This window comes from Nicotiana sylvestris, chromosome 9, assembly GCF_000393655.2.
Source record: "Nicotiana sylvestris chromosome 9, ASM39365v2, whole genome shotgun sequence".
In the NCBI taxonomy this organism is placed as follows: domain Eukaryota; kingdom Viridiplantae; phylum Streptophyta; class Magnoliopsida; order Solanales; family Solanaceae; genus Nicotiana; species Nicotiana sylvestris.
In genome coordinates this window covers 169078265-169097140 of record NC_091065.1, presented here as the reverse complement: position 1 = coordinate 169097140, position 18876 = coordinate 169078265, and the positions used below count along the sequence as shown (strand labels likewise).

Here is an 18876-nt window from a genome sequence, read left to right as displayed (position 1 = left end):
ATCGAAGAAACAAATAGTAATCCTTTACTATCTCCAACGTGGGTACATGGAAAGCCATCTTCTTTTAAATAAGGAATCAAGGAAGTTCAGTTATGGCAAGATATATTTTAGGCTCCATCAATATGATTCCTATGTCATTCAAATCTTTTGGGATACAATTGAAGTCAATAAACTTGAATTGATTGAAGATCTTCAATAACGAAAATATCCATCCAATAAGGCAAAAATGATCTTACTTACAAAGCTTAAAGGAATATTCAAAGGGATCGATATTTGCTATTAGCAACGGTCAAAATTGAAGGCACTATAAATAGGAGCAGCTCGGGAAGAAGAAAGGCACACAACCTTTTATACAATTGTCTATCCAACTAAAAGTTCTATATTCTACTCTTAACAAGCATTGTAATTCACTTTTAGTAGATTTACTATGTACACAAAAGAGAGAATAGAGACAGAAAAATATTAGAAAGGCAGTATGTCCTGAGAAGTTGTGTCGTTGTTCGTTTCTTTGGTGAGTGAGTAAAAATCTATAACGACCCGACCAGTCGTTTCATGAGTTATAGCCTTGTTTTCTCTATTACTGCTTCTTTATGTGTTGTTCAGATGTATTTTGTGGCATCAGGTTGGTTGGTTCGGATTCGGAGTAGTTTTGGAGAGAAATGAAACACTTAGTCTCCTATATTGAAGTTAAGTTGGAAAAAAAATCAATCGAATGTTGACGTATGAGTAGATAATCTCGTATGTGAATTTTGATGGTTCGGTTAGCTCTATTAGGTGATTTTGGACTTAGGAGCGTGTTCAGAATGTTTTGGAGGTCCGTGGTAGATTTAGGCTTGAATTGGTAAAATTAGAAATTTGACGTTTCTCGATCGGTAGTGGAAATTTCAATATCGGGGTCAGAATGAAATTCTAAAAATTGGAGAAGGTCCATAGTGTCATTTGTGATATGTGTGCAAAGTTTCAGGTCATTCGGACGAGGTTTGATAGGTTTAGGTATCGTTTGCGGAATTCGGAAGTTTAGAGGTTTTTAGCCTTGAATCCGAGGGTGATTTGGTGTTTTGATATTGTTGGGAGTGTTCCAAAGGTTTGAATAAGTTTGAATAGTGGTATATGACTTGTTGGTATTTTTGGTTGAGGTCTCGAGGGCCTCGGGATGAATTCAGATGGTTAACGGATGGGTTGGAAATTGGTTTGAGCAGCTGAAGTTGCTGCTTCTGTCATTTCTGCACTTGCGGATTGGGGACCGCAGGTGCGAGGTCTACAAAAGCAGAATTTGGACCGCAGAAGGGGAGAAGGATCGCATGAGCGAAGGTTGGACCGCATCTGCGAGCCCGCAGGTGTGAGGCCTGGGGCGCAGGTGCGGAAGCTGGGAATTTAAGTGAAATGCACAGATGCGGCATTTGTACCGTATGTGCGGTCTCGCAGGTGCGTGAATTTAGCCGTAGATGCGGAAGTGATGGGCAAAATGTATAAAAACGCCGCTTCACAAATTTTGGTCATTCTTCACCATTTTTCATCTGGATTTGGAGTTTTTGGGAGCAATTTGAAGAGGGATTCAAGGGGCTTTTCACTGAGGTGAGTAACTTGAGCCCTAATACTCGTGATTATGGTCGTTTTCTATGGTTTAATCATGTAATTAGTGGTGATTAATGGTGAAATGAGGGGTTAGGGCTTGGGATTTTGGAGAGTTTTGATTGAGGGTTTGAGGGGTCAAATGGAGTCGGATTTTGATAGATCTTGTATGTATGGACTGGTAAGTGGAAGGGGTTTCTAGTTTTGCGATTTTTGTCGGATTTCGAGATGTGGGCCCGGGGTCAGGTTTGGGTGAATTTTTGGGATTTTGGTTTGAATTGATAGTTTTTCGTTTAGAATTGATTCCTTGGCCTATATAGATTGTGTTGTATTGCTTTTAGTTAGATTCGGACATTTGGAGGCTGATTCCAGAGGCAAAGGCATAGCGGAGTAGGATTTGGCTTGGTTTGAGGTAAGTAACGCTTCCAAACTTGGTTTTGAGGGTTCGAAACCCCAAACTATGTGTTATATAATTAAATATTGAGGTGACGCAAATGCTAAGTGAAGGGCGTGTGGTCATGCACTGTGAGAATTGTGGCATAGTTCATTCCATGGCACCACTTAGTGACTCTTTCTATTTGATATCTGTGTTGTGATTACATGATTAAAGAAATGAACTGTGAATCATGCTAATTATTATGTTAGGGTTTCATGCCAATGCTGTTGAGACCCGAGTGGTCGTTTCTTTCTGTCATCTCATTAGTTTTATTAATATTCTGTACTTAGTCTTGTTCATTCATATCATATCATGTCTCAGTCTCGGTTGTTGTTATTTGGCACATCATATCATTATTTCCGGATAGTTTTATGGCATTGTGAGCCTGTGTGTGTGATACTGGAGAGTGATGACTGAGTGAGGCCGAGAGCCTGATTATGAGTGACAATTAATGGATCGGGCTGCATGCCACAACAGATTAATGATTATGCCTTTATTGGCTTGTTATAGCGCTTGGGCTAAAAGGAGCTCCTCCGGAGTCTACACACCCCAGTGAGCGCGAATGATATTATTGAGGGATGGCTTTCCCCGAACATGGTTTTGTCCGAAGTATTGATTCCTGGAGATGGATTTCTCCTCAGGGTTGGATTACCCTTGTTCCTTGGTATCGGTTGACTTGAAGTCAGTGTTGTATATATTCCAGGATGGATTTCCCTGGGCCGGATGACCATATGCGGTACCGAGTGGTTGAGCACTTGAGAGTGGGAGCACACGGTGTATTTTTAAACATTTCTGGCATTGACATGTAGAGATTTGCTGAGCTTTATACTTCACATTGTTCGGATTGGTATTTTGCTTTACTGTTGAGTGGAATAATTAAATTGCCAGCATGCCTACTTTACTGTACAATTTAAATGTGTTGTAATTGTTGAGGTTTAGCTCGTCAGTCCATATTTTGAACTTGTCATTTACAGAGTCGGTATACTCACGTTACTGCCTGTACCTTGTGTGCAGATCCAGGTATCTCAGGTCACAGTAGTAGCTGTTGACTATTCCAGTCACGGATTATCACCGGAGATAGCGAGGTAGTTGTCTGGCGATCGTAGTCCCGCCTTTCTCCTTCTTTATCTTCCTTCTAGTATACTTTGGCTACTTTCACACTATTTTGGTCTTGTTATGTTTCGAAATAATTGTAGTATTGTTCATGACTTAGTGACACCCGAGGTCGGGCTTTTATTTCTGCATTTTGGTTTTGACTTTATATTTTTTATGGAATTTCAGTTGAAAAAGGTTGTTATTCAAGTTTTAAATGAAATGCTAAACTACTTTGGGAATGTGTCGGCTAGACTAGTTTCATGACAAGCGCCATCACAACCGGGTTGGTTTTGGGGTCGTGACAAGTTGGTATCAGAGCCTAGGTTACATAGGTCTCACGGGTCATGAACGGGTTTAGTAGAGTCTCACAGATCGGTACGGAGAATTCTGTACTTATCTTCGAGAGGCTGCAGAACCTTTAGGAAAAACTTCACATTTTTGAATTCTTGTCGTGCAAATCTGTTGATTCTGGTAACTAAACTTCTGTTATTCTATTCTCTCACAGATGGTGAGGACACATGCTACCAGTCAATACGGACGATCACCAGTACCACCAGTTATGGCCGTTATAGGTCACGGTCGCGGTCGAGGATATGGTAGGGGCAGAGGTGTAGCCCGCACAGCAGCTAGGGAAGCACCTGCAGATCCACCAACCGCCCCAGTTCATGACCAGATCCTAGTTTTGGACATTCCAGCAGGACCAGCTCAGGCACTGGCTGTGCCTATTGTTATTCCAAGTCTTCAGGAGACCTTAGCTCAGATTTTGACCATGTGCACCAATCTTGCTTAGGAGGTCGCCATTTCTGCTACATCGGCCGGGGGAGGCACTCAGACTCTCGCCGCTCGTACCCCTGAGCAGGTTGCTTAGGTACTGCAGACACTGAAGACACCACTAGCCCAGCCGGTTGCACCTGCTCAGGAGTTTGTGGTACCAGTCATGCCTGATGACGAGCAGCATCGATTGGAGAGATTTGATAGACTTCAGCCTCCGACTTTCAATGGTGTAGAGGGCGAGGATGCCCAGTATTTTTTGGACAAATGTTAGAGGATTCTACGTACAACGAGTATTTTGGAGACTAGTGGGGTCTCATTTACTTCCTTTCAGTTTTCTGGAGCTTTCTTTACTTGGTGGGAGTCTTATGAGAGGTGTACGCTTTTTGGTGCAGCGCTCCTTACCTGGCATCTGTTCTCCATTTCTTCCTAGAGAAGTATGTACTGCAATCTCGTAAAGAGGAGTTGCATAGGCAATTCGAGCAGTTGCGTTAAGAAGATATGACTGTGATGTAGTATGAGATGAGATTCTCTGATTTGGCCCGTCATACTATCTGGCTAGTTCCCACGGATAGGGAGAGGATCAGGAGATTCGTTGATGGCCTCACTTATCAGCTATGGATTTTTCTGTCTAAAGAGAAGGTATCTGGCGCTTCTTTTGAGGAGGTGGTTGACATTGACAGAGATATAGAGTCAGTTCGCCGCTAGGAGCGAGTTGAGAGGGAGGCCAAGAGGCCTCGGGGATCTGGTAGTTTTGGTGGTATTCCTTTTGGAGGTCAATTCCAGCACGGTAGAGGCCATCCATTTAGAAATGCTCAACCAGCTCGTTCAGGTCACCATGCTGGATCATCTAGCCATGGTTCTCACAATTCACATCAGGGTTACTCTGCCCTTCCAACTTAGAGTTTGACTCATGCACCATCGGTTCAGGGTTTATCTATGTCTGGTTCTTCTAGTGGGTATCCCGATGCTCGGGGCTCCCTTCAGTCTTCATTGCCATGGCCGGTAGAGGTTGTTTCGAGTGTGGAGATTTGGGTCATATCAAGAGGTTTTGTCCCCGTCTTACGGGAGGTTCATCCCAGCAGAGGAGTCAGCCTTCGGCTTTAGCACCAGTTACTTCCCCACCCGCCCAACCAGCTCGAGGTGGACGTCAGTCAGCTTGGGGTCGCCCTAAAGGGGGAGGCCGATCAGATGGTGGTCAGGCCCATTTCTATGCACTCCCAGCCAGACCAGTTACTATTGCTTCAGATGCTGTGATTACGGGTATTGTCTTAGTTTGCCACAGAGATGCCTCTGTATTATTTGACCCTGGTTCCACTTTTTCATATGTGTCATCATATTTTGCTCATTATTTGGATACGCCCCATGAGTCTCTTATTTAGTATGTTCATGTATCTACTCCGATGGGCGATACTATTGTTGTGGACCGCGTATATCGATCGTGTGTGATAAATATTGGGGGTTTGGATACCCGATTGGACCTCTTGTTACTTAGTATGGTTGATTTTGATGTGATATTGGGCATAAATTGGTTATCTCTGTGTCATGCTATTTTGGACTGTCATGCTAAGACAGTGACGTTGGCTATGCCGGGAGCGCCACGGATTGAGTGACGAGGTTTAATGGATTATGTCCCTAGTAAGGTGATTTCTTACTTGAAGGCCCAGCGGATGGTTGGGAAGGGTTTTCTTTCTTATTTTGCCTTTGTGAGGGATGTCAGTGTAGAGACTCGTAGTATCGATTCAGTTCCGGTAGTGAGGGACTTCCCATATATGTTTTCTGCAGACCTGTCGGGCATGCTATCGTATAGGGATATTGACTTTGGTATTGATTTGGTGTCGGGCACTCACCCCATTTCTATTCCACCGTGTCGTATGGCACCGACGGAGTTGAAGGAGCAACTTTAGGAACTCCTTGATAAGGGGTTTATTCGGCCTAGTGTGTCACCAAGGGGTGCGTCTGGCCTATTTGTGAAGAAGAATAAGGATGGCACAATGAGCATGTGCATTAATTAAAGGTAGTTTAACAATGTTACAATCAAGAACAAGTATCTTTTGCCTCGTATTGATGATTTATTTGACCAGCTTCAGGGAGCGAGAGTGTTCTCCAAGATTGATATCCGGTCAGGGTATGACCAGTTGAAGATCAGGGATTCGGACATCCTTAAGATAGCTTTCAGGACCCGATATGGTCATTATGAGTTCCTTGTGATGTTTTTTGGGCTGACCAATGCCCCAACAGTGTTCATGCATTTGATGAACATCGTGTTTTGGCCTTATCTCGACTCATTTGTTATTTTATCCATTAATGATATTCTGGTATACTCACGTAGTCAGGAGGAGCACGCTGAGCATTTGAGAGTTGTATTGCAGCGGTTAAGGGAGGAGAAGTTTTATGCAAAGTTCTCCAATTGTGAGTTTTGGCTCAGTTCAGTGTTGTTCCTGGGGCACATGGTGTCCAGTGAGGGTATTCAGGTTGATCCAAAAAAGATAGAGGTAGTTCAGAGTTGGCCCAGACCGTCCTCGGCCACAGAGATTCGTATTTTTCTTGGTTTGGCGGGTTATTACCGTCAGTTCATTCAGGGATTTTCATCTATTGAATCACCCTTAACTAAGTTGACTCAAAAGGGTGCTCCTTTCAGGTGGTCAGATGAGTATGAGGCGAGATTTCAGAAGCTCAAGACTGCCTTGACCACAGCTCCAGTGTTAGGTTCATATACATTATATTGTGATGCTTTTAGAGTTGGTATTGGGTGTGTATTGATGCAGAAGGGTAGAGTGATTGCTTATGCTTCTCGTCAGTTGAAGCCCCATGAGAAGAGCTACTTTGTTCATGATTTGGAGTTGGCCGCTATCGTTCACGCGTTGAAGATTTGGAGGCATTATCTCTATGTGTGTTTTGTGAGGTATTTACTGATCATCATAGCCTCCAGCACTTGTTCAAATAGAAGGATCTCAATTTTGAGGCAGCGGAGATGGTTGGAGCTGCTAAAGGACTATAGTATTACTATCTAGTATCATCCGGGAAAGGCCAATGTGGTGGTTGATGCCTTGAGTAGGAAGGCGGTGAGTATGGGTAGTTTGGCATTTATTCCTGTTGGGGAGAGACCTCTTGCAATTGATGTCTAGGCCTTGGCCAATTGGTTTGTGAGGTTTGATATTTCGGAGCCCAGTCGGATCTTAGTTTGTGTGGTTTCTCGGTCTTCCTTATTTGATCGTATCAGAGAGCGCCAATATGATGATCCTTATTTTTCCTCAAGGACATATTTCAGCACAACGATGCCAAAGATGTGACTATTGGTGATGACGAGGTATTGAGGATGTACGACTGGATATGTATGTCCAATATAGATGGGCTTCGGGAGTTGATTCTTGAGGAGTCCCATAGCTCGCGGTATTCCATCCATCTGGGTGTTGCGAAGATGTACCAGGATTTGAGATAGCACTATTGGTGGAGGAGAATGAAGAAGGATATAGTGAGATTTGTAGCTCGGTGTCTCAATTGTTAGCAGGTGAAATATGAGCATCAGAAACCGGGTGGCTTATTTCAGCAGATGGATATTCCAGAGTAGAAGTGGGAGCGGATCACCATAGATTTCGTAGTTGGACTCCTACGAACTTTGAGGAAGTTCGATGCTATTTGGATGATTGTGGATCGGCTAACCAAGTCCACTTCATTCATTCCTATGTGTACTACCTATTCTTCAAAGCGGTTAGTTGAGATTTATATTCGAGAGATTGTTCGCCTGCATGGTGTCCCAGTTTCCATCATTTCAGATAGAGGTACTTAGTTTACATTGTAGTTTTTGAGGGCCATGAAACGAGAGTTGGGTACTCAGGTTGAGTTGAGCACAGTTTTTCACCCTCAGACGGATGGGCAGTCTGAGCACACTATTCAGATATTGGAGGACATGTTGCTCGCTTGTGTCATTTATTTTAGGGGTTCATGGGACTAGTTTCTATCGCTCATGGAGTTTTCTTACAACAATAGTTATCAGTCGAGTATTCAGATGGCTCCATATGAGGCTTTATATGGGAAATAGTGTAGATCTCCAGTAGGGTGGTTCGATCTGGGCGAGTCTAGGCTTTTGGGTACAGACTTGGTACGGGATGCTTTGGACAAGGTGAAAATGATTCAAGAGCGGCTTCATACAACGCAGTCAAGACAAAAGAGTTATGCTGACAGAAAGGTTCGTGATGTATCTTACATGGTCGGGGAGAAGGTTCTACTGAAGGTTTCACCCATGAAGGGTGTTATGAGATTTGGGAAGAAGGGCAAGTTGAATCCTCGGTTAATTGGGACTTTTGAGGTGCTTCGGAGGATTGGGAAGGTGGCTATGAGCTCGCTTTGCCACCTAGGTTGTCAGGGGTGCATCCGGTATTTCATGTTTCTATGCTCCAGAAGTATATAGGTGATCCGTCTCATGTTTTGGATTTTAGCATGGTTCAATTAGTGGTGATTTGACTTATGACGTGGAGCAAGTGGCTATTTTGGAGCGGCAGGTCCGAAAGTTGAGATCAAAGGATATAGCTTCAGTAAAAGTGCAGTGAAAAGGTCGGCTCGTGGAGGAGGCTACTTGGGAGACCGAGTGGGAGATGCGGAGCAGATATCCACACCTGTTTGAGGCTTAAGGTATGTTTCTAGACTTGTTCGAGGACGAACGTTTATTTAAGGGGGGAGAATGTAACGACCAGGCGGATCATTTCATGAGTTATAGCCCTGTTTTCCCCATTTCTGCTTCTTTATGTGTTTTTCAGCTGTATTTTATGGTATCGAGTTGGTTGGTTCGGATTCGGAGTGATTTTGGAGAGAAATGAGAAACTTAGTCTCCTATTTTGAAGTTAAGTTGGAAAAAGTCAACCAAATATTGAATTATGAGTAGATGATCTCGGATGTGAATTTTGATGGTTCGGTTAGCTCTGTTAGGAAATTTTGGACTTAGAAGCGCGTTCGGAATGTAATTTGGAGGTCCATGGTAGAATTAGGCTTGAATTGGCAAAATTGGAAATTTAGTGTTTCTCGGTCAGTAGTGGAAATTTCGATATCGGGTCGGAATGAAATTTTGGAAATTGGAGTAGGTCCGTAGTGTCATTTTTGACGTGTGTGCAAAGTTTCAGCTCATTCGGACGAGGTTTGATAGGTTTTGACATCGTTTGCGGAATTCAAAAGATTAGAGGTTCTTAGGCTAGATCTGACGGTGATTTGGTATTTTGATGTTGTTGGGAGTGTTTTGAAAGTTCGAATAAGTTTGAATAATGGTATATGACGTGTTGGTTTTTTTTGGTTGATGTCCCAAGGGCCTCGGGATGAATTCGAATGGTTAACTGAAGGCTTGGAAATTGGTTTGGGCAGCTGAAGCTGCTGCTTCTGTCATTTCCACACCTGCGGATTGGGGACCGCAGGTGTGAGGTCCACAAAAGCAAAATTTGGACCGCAGAAGCGGAGAAGGACTGCAGAGCAGAAGTTGGACCGCATCTGCGAGCCCGGAGGTGCGAGGCCTGGGGCGCAGGTGCGGAAGCTGGGAATTTAAGCAAAATGTGCAGATGCAGCGTTTGGACCGCAGGTGCGTGAATTTGGCCGCAGATGCGGAAGTGCTGGGCAGAATGTATAAAAAGGCCCCTTCGCTATGTTTGGTCATTCTTCACTATTTTTCATCCGGATTTGGAGCTTTTGGGAGCAATTTGAAGAGGGATTCAAGGGGCTTTTCACTGAGGTGAGTAACTTGAGCCCTAATACTCGTGATTATGGTCGTTTTCTATGGTTTAATCATGTAATTAGTGGTGATTAATGGTGAAATGAGGGGTTAGGGCTTGGGATTTTGGAGAGTTTTGATTGAGGGTTTGAGGGGTCAAATGGAGTCGGATTTTGATAGATCTTGTATGTATGGACTGGTGAGTGGAAGGAGTTTCTAATTTTGCAATTTTTGTCGGATTCCGAGACGTGAGCCCCGGGGCCAGGTTTGGGTGAATTTCGGGATTTTTGTTTGAATTGATAGTTTTTTGTTTGGAATTGATTCCTTGGCCGATATTGATTGAGTTGTATTGCTTTTAGTTAGATTCAGGACATTTGTAGGCCGATTCCAGAGGCAAAGGCATAGCGGAGTAGGATTTAGCTTGGTTTGATGTAAGTAACACTTCCAAACTTGGTTCTGAGGGTTCGAAACCCCGAACTATGTGTTATATAATTAAATATTGAGGTGATGCAAATGCTAAGTGACGGGTGTGTGGACGTGCACCGTGAGAATTGTGGCCTGGTTCATTCCATGGCACCGCTTAGTGACTCTTTCTTGTTGATATCTGTGTTATGATTATATGATTAAGGAAATGAACTGTGAATCATGTTAATTATCATGTTAGGGCTTCATGCCAATGCTGTTGAGACCCGAGTGGCCGTTTTTTGTTGTCATCTCATTAGTTTCATTGATATTCTATACTTAGTCTTGTTTATGCATATCATATCATGTCTCAGTCTCGGTTGTTGTTATTTGGCACATCATATCACTGTTTTGAGCTAGTTTTATGGCATTGTGAGCCCGTGTGTGTGAGATTGGAGAGTGATGACTGAGTGAGGCCGAGAGCTTGATTATGAGTGACAGTTATGGGATCGGGTTGCACGCCGCAGTAGATTATTGATTATGCCTTCATTGGCTTGTTATAGTACTTGGGCTGAAAGGAGCCCCTTCGGAGTCTACACACACCCAGTGAGCGTGGATAAAATTATTGAGGGATGGATTTCCCTGAACATGGATTTGTCCGAAGTATTGATACTTGGAGATGGATTTCTCCTCAGGGTTGGATTACCCTTGTTCCTCGGCACCAGTTGACTTGAAGTCAGTGTTATATATATTCCAGGATGGATTTCTCTGGGCCGGATGTCCATATGCGATACCGAGTGGTTGAGCACTTGAGAGTGGGAGCACACGGTGTATTTTCATACATTTCTGGCATTGCCATGTAGAGATTTGCTGAGCTTTATACTTCATATTGTTCGGATTGGTATTTTGCTTTACTGTTGAGATGAATAATTAAATTGCCAGCATGCCTACTTTACTGTACAATTTAAATGTGTTATAATTGTTGAGGTTTAGTTCGTCACTACTTATCAGTACATAGTTTGGACGTGTTACTTACTGAGTTGGTGTACTCACGTTACCCCCTGCACCTTGTGCGCAGATCCATGTATCTCAGGTCACAGTAACGGCTGTTGACTATTCTAGTCGCGGATTATCACCGGAGATAGCGAGGTAGCTGCCTGGCGACCGCGGTCCCGCCTTTCTCCTTCTTTATCTTCCTTCTAGTATACTTTGGATACTTTCAGACTATTTTGGTCTTGTTATGTTTCAGAACAATTGTAGTATTGCTCATGACTTAGTGACACCCGAGTTCGGGCTTTTATTTTCGTATTTTGGTTTTGACTTTATATCTTTTATGGAATTTCAGTTGAAAAAGGTTGTTATTTAAGTTTTAAATGAAATGTTAAACTACTTTGAAAATGTGTCGGTTGGCCTAGTTTCATGATAGGCGCCATCACGACCGGGTTGGTTTTGGGGTCGTGACAAAACCAAAGGGTCGTTGTTGGTGAGCGAGTGAAAACCAACCCTTGTTCGTTGTTGGTGAGCGAGTGAAAACCAACCTTGTAATCGTTGGTGGTGAACGTTGATAATCACACAAGTTGTACTTAACCCAAATTACAAAGAGCTGAAGAGATAACATCCTTGCAACCCAAGGAAACTAGATTATGATACCACATTGGTTCCGAACCAGTATAAAATTTCTGGTGTCATTTATTTTATTGCTCTCCTATTTTATTATAGACCTTTACTGTTTGTTGTAAGTAGTACTTGTTTAAATTGAAGTACTAACAATTTTGGTGCAAGTTGTCTCCGCATTAGTCGACTAGGTCTGAAAAGTAATCGACTAGAAATTTAAAAAGGCTACAATTTACTTCTCCTCGTACTTTCAAACTTATGATCAATTTATATAGTTTTCAACCAAAGATTGCAGAAAGATGGCAATTAAATATAAAAAAATGCAGTTTAAAAAAAAATCTCATATTTGATATGCTCTTCCTTTATAAAAGGTGATCATGTCTACTTATGACAAATAAATTCTAGATGTAAGTTTCTTAAAGCACAATAAAGCGAGTAAAACATAGAACGAGTATCAACTAAGTAATTAAGCAAGTATAAAAAAGAAAACGAAATAATGACCTCCATCCCGACGCTAAAAGAAAATTACATACTTTATGGTAGAGACGGATCTAGAATTTCGAGAAGTTGGGTGCACCATTTTAGAATGGAGAAATCGAGTAAACTCCAGCATGTAGGAAATTAAAAGTTGGGAATTAATTGTTTTAGTGATTTAAAGAATGAAAAGAAAAGTTACGTTAGAAAAAATAGAAAGAAAGAAATATTTAAGAAAAAAAAGTAAACAAAAAATTTGGTAGGGGTCTAGAGAATTCAATCCCTTAATCTTAGGCTGCTGGAAATAAGGGCCAAAACTAGGGGTGTTCAAACCGAAAAATCAAATCAAGCCGATTAAAAAAACCCAACTAGGTTTGGTATTGAGTAAAAATCCGAACCAAACTGAAATATAAATATATAATTTTTATATATACTTTAAAGATTGTATATAGAATTTTCTCTAAAAAATATCTAGAAATATTTTAGATCCTCTCATGGGATGTAATATTTAATAGAATTATGAAATGCATTTATTTTTATTTACTTTAAATAATAGGTTGTATCACTTTCTTATCAAGTGTTATTGAATGCGTCAATCATCTCTATGTCCTTCTATATTCATATGTCAAGATTTCTTATATCTTTTTGGAATTTGAAAGGGTAGTTAAATAGTTTAAGATTAAAGAACATATCATTATTTAAGTATCATATTGATTTGTATGTTTAATTGTTAAATTCAGTTAACCTTGAAAGTGTACATTAATGAATATTATTAGACGAATAAGAAAAATAATTATTATGTGTTACTAAAAAAATATCTCCAATAAGAAGATTTAAATAAATCACATGTTTGTCAGTTTTTTAAATTTTTACTTGACATATATTCACTTATCAAAATTTTATTTATACCTTTAATAAAGTAAGATTAAAATAATATTCATGTAACAAAAAAAATCCAAGAAACCTGAAACCCCGACAAAACCGAACCAATCCAAACTGATATAGTTGGTTTGGTTTGGTTTTGAAAACCAACTCGATTCATGTATACCCCTAGTTAAAATTAGTGAACCACTTCACCTCTTTTGACCGCGGGTTCCATCAAATATGTATACGTATTTTTGCCAAATTATGTACATCATATATAGACTTTAACTCGAAAATCACGGGTTTACGTGAATCACACTTTATAATGGATCCGCCCCTGCTTTATGGTGCATTTGCAAATCCCGATATATCAATGAAAATGAAGCACAAAAAAGGTCCTTCCCATGGCGAGATTGACTCTTGTCGTAGCGAAAGCGAGTCTTCATAGGGCAATTGTCACTGCTTATGGATCCGAACTTGGGTGATTTATCCATGACCAGGATGAAGCTTGGATGAAATTAAAAGGAGGTCCGACCGACTGATGTTGAAGAATTAATGGGTGAATTGTGGTTAAGGATAAAATGACACTCACACCCAGAACTAGCTGGTTCTCCCCGTTCCAGAAGCTATTTTCGTTGAAGCAGCATACAGACAAACACTTAAAAGAAAAAGAAAATAGAATATGATGAAAATTGAATAAAGCAGATGTATAAAGACAACACGGAAGAGATGCCCAATAGAAGAAGAAATAGAGACCAAATCATCAGCAAAAAGAATTAAAAGGAGGACCTAACAGGTACGCAGGCTTTAAGCAACGATATCAACACGCAAACCCCCTTTCTAGTCCCACAACAATACGAAAACAAATAAGCGCGGCCAGGGTTGCTGCTTTCAATGCAAGTAGAAGACCCATATTTCAAACGCGTTTTTATTCTGGTTTTATGACTTTTTTGTATTGTCCCTTTTTATCTATATTTTCATTGGTGTGGTGCTTATACTTTCCTTAGCCGAGGGTATATTGGAAACAACATTTCTATTCTCACAAGGTAGGGGTAAGGTCTGCGTATACACTACCCTCCCCAAACCCCACGATGTGGGATAATACTGGGTATGTTGTTATTGTTATAAATTTTTCAACAACATACCCAGTATAATCCTACAAATGAGATCTGGTTGTTATATATTTTTCATTTAAAAAGAATCAAGAATATTTCCTCTTCATCTTAACTGATAAGGAAACCTTAATTTTTTTTATTGGTAGTAAAAACAATACCGGATCTTAAATGATAAGGAAACCTTAATTTTTTTATCCGTAGTAAAAACAATACCGGATTAGGATAGAAGGTTCAGTGGTCAGGTGGTTTTTTCTTGTTCTTACTAGTAGTATTAGTACGTACTTCCTGTATTATTGATGTTGTGCTTATGCTTTACTAAACCGAGGGTCTATCAGGAACAATTTCTCTATCTCCATAAGATAGGAGTAAGGTCTGAATACACACTACCTCACCCAGACCCCACTACATGAGATTACACTCAGTTGTTGTAAGTTTATCCCCAAGACATTCTAAAACATTCTTGTGACACCTGAAATGATTCAAACACTTACCAATAATGACACACATAATATGATTAACCAATGAGGCTTAACCTAAAGTTGTATCCGCCATAATGAATAGAAAATCTAGCAGCGTACATAACCCAATATTTGGGTAATAGACACTTGAAGAATTATTAAATTCTTAAATAAAACAAGGTTCATTCACATAGTTGAGGTTCAAAACATAAAGAAAATAGAATCTCACAATGTACATAACCTATAATTGAGAAATAGACATTTGAAAGCATTGAATTGTTCACCACATCAAGGTGTGCATCGTCATATTGAATATCCAATTATTTATCGAGGACGAGACAGCAAGGACAAAAGAGAAAAATAAAAATAAAATCTAGACTAATAATCGATATAGATGAGGCCGCCTCACAAAACCATACTGGTTGCGTCAATAACCACTCGCACAAGTCATCTACAGCACAACCCATCATCAGAAGCATGCATCCAGGAGACAGCAACAGCACAGTGCAGCCAAACTGTTAAAAAAATAGCAGCTACTATTAGTAATCTGCCTTAAATTTGGCAAGACCAGGTGTGTAGAAACAGTACAAACATGCATAGGCTAAATTAAGACGTATACAACAATAACACAGTATAATCCCACAAAAGTAGGGCGGCCCGGAGAGTAGTAGGATGTATGTAGCCTTACCCCTACCCTGGAAGGACAGAGAGACTTTCCGATAGACCCTCGGCTAAAGAAAAGACAGAAGCACTGATAGCAAGACAATATAGCAATATATATACATGAAAAATTTAAATGAAGTTATTGCAATCATAAACTTAATAATTTGAAGCATGGAAATACATTCAACAAAACTCTTGGATTGACTTTTACGCCACAATTCTAATCCGATGCGGATCCATGATTTAGATTCTATGAGTTCAACTTTTAAGGTTTTTAGCATTGAACTCATTGTATCTTTAAAGTTATGGGTTCAGAACTACCATTTGTTGCAATTTTAATGAATTTTTACACATAAATTTATGTGCCGCGTCGAAAGTACTTAGTTCGGATGAACCTTGAGGCCAAACTCTACAACCACTCTTGATTCCAGCAATTTTTTACCTCCTATCATCTAACTAGGAAGCAAGCATAAATAGCAAAAACCAGAAGATTTCCACCTTATATATGACACATAACTTCAACATAGGGAAAGCTTAATGTCGACAATGTCAATCCAAATGACTGACATTATCCACATTAAACTTTTGAGATAATGTCATAGTCATTTGGAGTACAAGGATATTGGAGTTCTTGAGATAATGTCAGTCATTTGGAGTCCAAATCACGAGATTTTGTCCCCTAAGCTTGAACTCCAAATGACTGACATTATCCATATTTAAACTCTTGAGATGTGACACACATTTAACTCAGCCTATGTGAAGAGCAGCATAGTTGGACCCTAGTCCAAACGTAGAAAAAGGATTATGATAAGTTAAAAATTGTGCCTACCTTAGGTCTGTAAGGTATACAGATAATTTGGACCCCAACTAGGTGTGTTTAAGGACACAATTAATCACTAGACCAATTCCTTAACATACATCTTTTATCTATAGTAGATTATTTTTTGATAATATAAATATGTAGGCAAATGCATAAATTACCACCTCAGCTATGGACCAATTCACTATTACACGCTTTATTTGAAGAAAATCACCTTACACACTCAAGTGTGCCTAAGACACACCACTTTTACTACATGGCGGGCATGTGTAACCAAAAGGATAAAGAGCAAATATCACAATCCTTTTTTAAGTGCTAAATAATGTTAAAATTTTACATATATTCATTATTTTTAAAATTAATTTGTCCCAAAACCCCTCCCCCTCCTTTCTCAAAAACCGTATATTATACAACTTTCCCTTTTCAGCAATCGTGGCTCTACAGACTAACTTGTAAAGGATGTCATATAAAAACCTTGTTTTTCAAAGATTACATCCCAAGAATTGGAGCATACTATAATCAAATTAGCTAAAAAGAAAAATCAAAAAGCTACCCGAATTCGAGTGTCAATTGCATCTCTAATTTAAGTTTATGAAAAGCTCGAAACCCTCCCACATGTTTAATCTTCATGGGTCTCCGACTTCAGATCTGAAATATAGATCTCTTTTTTTTTTTTTGGGGGTGGGGGGAGAGGGGGGGGGTTAAAGAGAATTAGAGTGCATACCATCCTTCCATAAAGCCAGAGCTACCAGATTGTTGCTGTTGTTGTTGAGGGGGTGGAGCACCATATTGGGGAGGGTACCCTTGAGGAGGGTAACCTTGTTGAGGGTACCCCTGTGGTGGGTACCCCTGTTGTGGGTACCCCGGTGGTGGGTATGCGTCCTTTGGGTAGCCTTCCGGTGGATATCCTATTTAACAAATCCAACAATCAAAAACCAAACCCAGAAATCCATCAGATCTAACCAAAAACACAACTAATATCATACTGAACTAGTCCAAAAGATCATAAAAAAATAAGAAGAAGAAGAATTTTTACCTTGCGGGGGAGGGACACCAACAGGGGGTTGTTGTTGATTGTAGTAACTCATGATTGAATTCTTGGTTGGATCTAGAGAGATTGTGAAATTGGGAGTTTTTCCTTATACAGAAAGATATATACAGTGAATTTGTGGATTTTATAGGGCAAGTCAAAGTGGAGACAACGAGGACTAGGCCAGCAGATTCCAACAAACCCTTTACTTTTATTTTTGTGATCTTTTCCAGTGTTGTTATAGGTATTGCCGTGCGCGTATCATACGCGTTAAACTTATCTTCAGTACTAAGTAAATGCGAGTACACAAGGAAAACACTATAATAATTACGTATTATATACACTAGTTAGGGTCTGCCCGGGCTCATTATATACACTAGTTAGGGTCTGCCCGAGCTCATTATGTACACTAGTTAGGGTCTGCCTGGGCTAAGCCTGGGCTCAATTGGCATAGCCAACGCTTTAAAGTTAGTTTTTTCTTCTTCTTTTTTTTTTTTTGCCTCCAAAGTTATTCGGAGCAATTAATTGAAAAAAGTCGATTGGAGCAATTTAGAATGAAAGTATCTATAAAATATCCCGATGAATCATGAGACAGTTGAGCAAATGGTATTTTGGTAAAGCTACTTGGTGATTTAGCGCCTTTGACTTTTGTAATTGTAGTGCTACTATTTGCATGACCAAAATAAATATACTCAATTTTTTGGAAATTGCTTTAGACAAAGCTCTAGATGACTAAATGTTCCACGGTTACGTGTCATATGTACCGTTGTCATTTGAGATACAAAGTAGCTACTATGCACATCTCCATAGACATAGCGAAATTTACTATGTAATCGAACAAAACACGAAGGAATGAATTAATATCACTTAATAATAGTAATTCTAGTTTACACCAGGTATAGAAGAATGTACAAGACTATTTGATCTTCCAGATATATATAAACTCACAAGACACGTAATAATTACATCGAGCAGTGTCTGCGATACCAAATAATGTTTTGCTCAAAAGAACATTAAACCGACCGTGCCTCTGGGATAGCCAAAATAGGTTGATAGAAGCCATGTAATCCAAATGAGTTTGACCGCATCAGCTTTTTACACATTGTTAATAAACATCAAAGTCCAATAATCTCAACGAAGTGCAATAATCTTAACATTGTATTGGTCAAAATCTGACCATCACGGTCGAGCTGACCAACGTCTCGCCTAAGTGATCAGGCAGTAAAAGATAACATGGCCCGCTCTACATCCTATTCTCGACACCCTCGACACCCGTCGAGTCAGAAGGAGCAATGTCTAAAAGAACGACCAAGGCATATTTGATGCGAGAGAGCGTCGGACAAAGTAAATGGCAAGGATGCCTTGACTATATATAGTGGGGGAAAACCCTCGATAAAGGGCGGTCTCCTCCCCCTTTTCTCTCCCAAGCTCTCTTCTTGTAATCTTCATAGGAAAGAAGTAATCTGCAGAAAAACATGTAAAGCTATCTCCCCCATCGATTGATGGGAGTCACAATGTTGAATTTCAATAGGAGCGGCTATATCTCTTTCATCCTATATACTATCTATACTATTAGCTCTTTGATCAGGAATTTTTTATGTATGACTAAGATTTACCCCTTCATTTTCTTTGATTGATTTATTCAAAAAGTTCCGATATCTTTTGAGTCAAACAATTTGGCGCAGTCTATGGGGATTTCTTAGTGAAATTTCCTAGTCTCTCCCATATCAAAGACAAGAAATACGATCACCCACCGAAAGAGGGCGAAGGAAAAACCCAACCCGCGTGGGACAAAGGCGTAGCACAGTAGGGGGAGTAGAGCCGAGTAGAATCACAAAATTTAGAAATCTTCGCCCCATCAAACATCGAA

General features: G+C 40.3%; 1 protein-coding gene across 1 annotated transcript; it reads right to left on the bottom strand.

Moving 5' to 3' along the window:
* Positions 1-14640: 14640 nt before the first annotated feature.
* On the bottom strand, positions 14641-17348 carry LOC104243169 (cysteine-rich and transmembrane domain-containing protein WIH2-like). The gene is made up of 3 exons (XM_009798324.2): positions 17013-17348; positions 16701-16884; positions 14641-15008 (listed from the first exon to the last, which is right to left on the bottom strand). Exons 1-3 carry the CDS (start codon positions 17062-17064, stop codon positions 14963-14965), a joined length of 282 nt encoding a protein of 93 aa, XP_009796626.1. The 5' UTR covers positions 17065-17348; the 3' UTR covers positions 14641-14962.
* Between the last annotated feature and the right edge of the window lie 1528 nt (positions 17349-18876).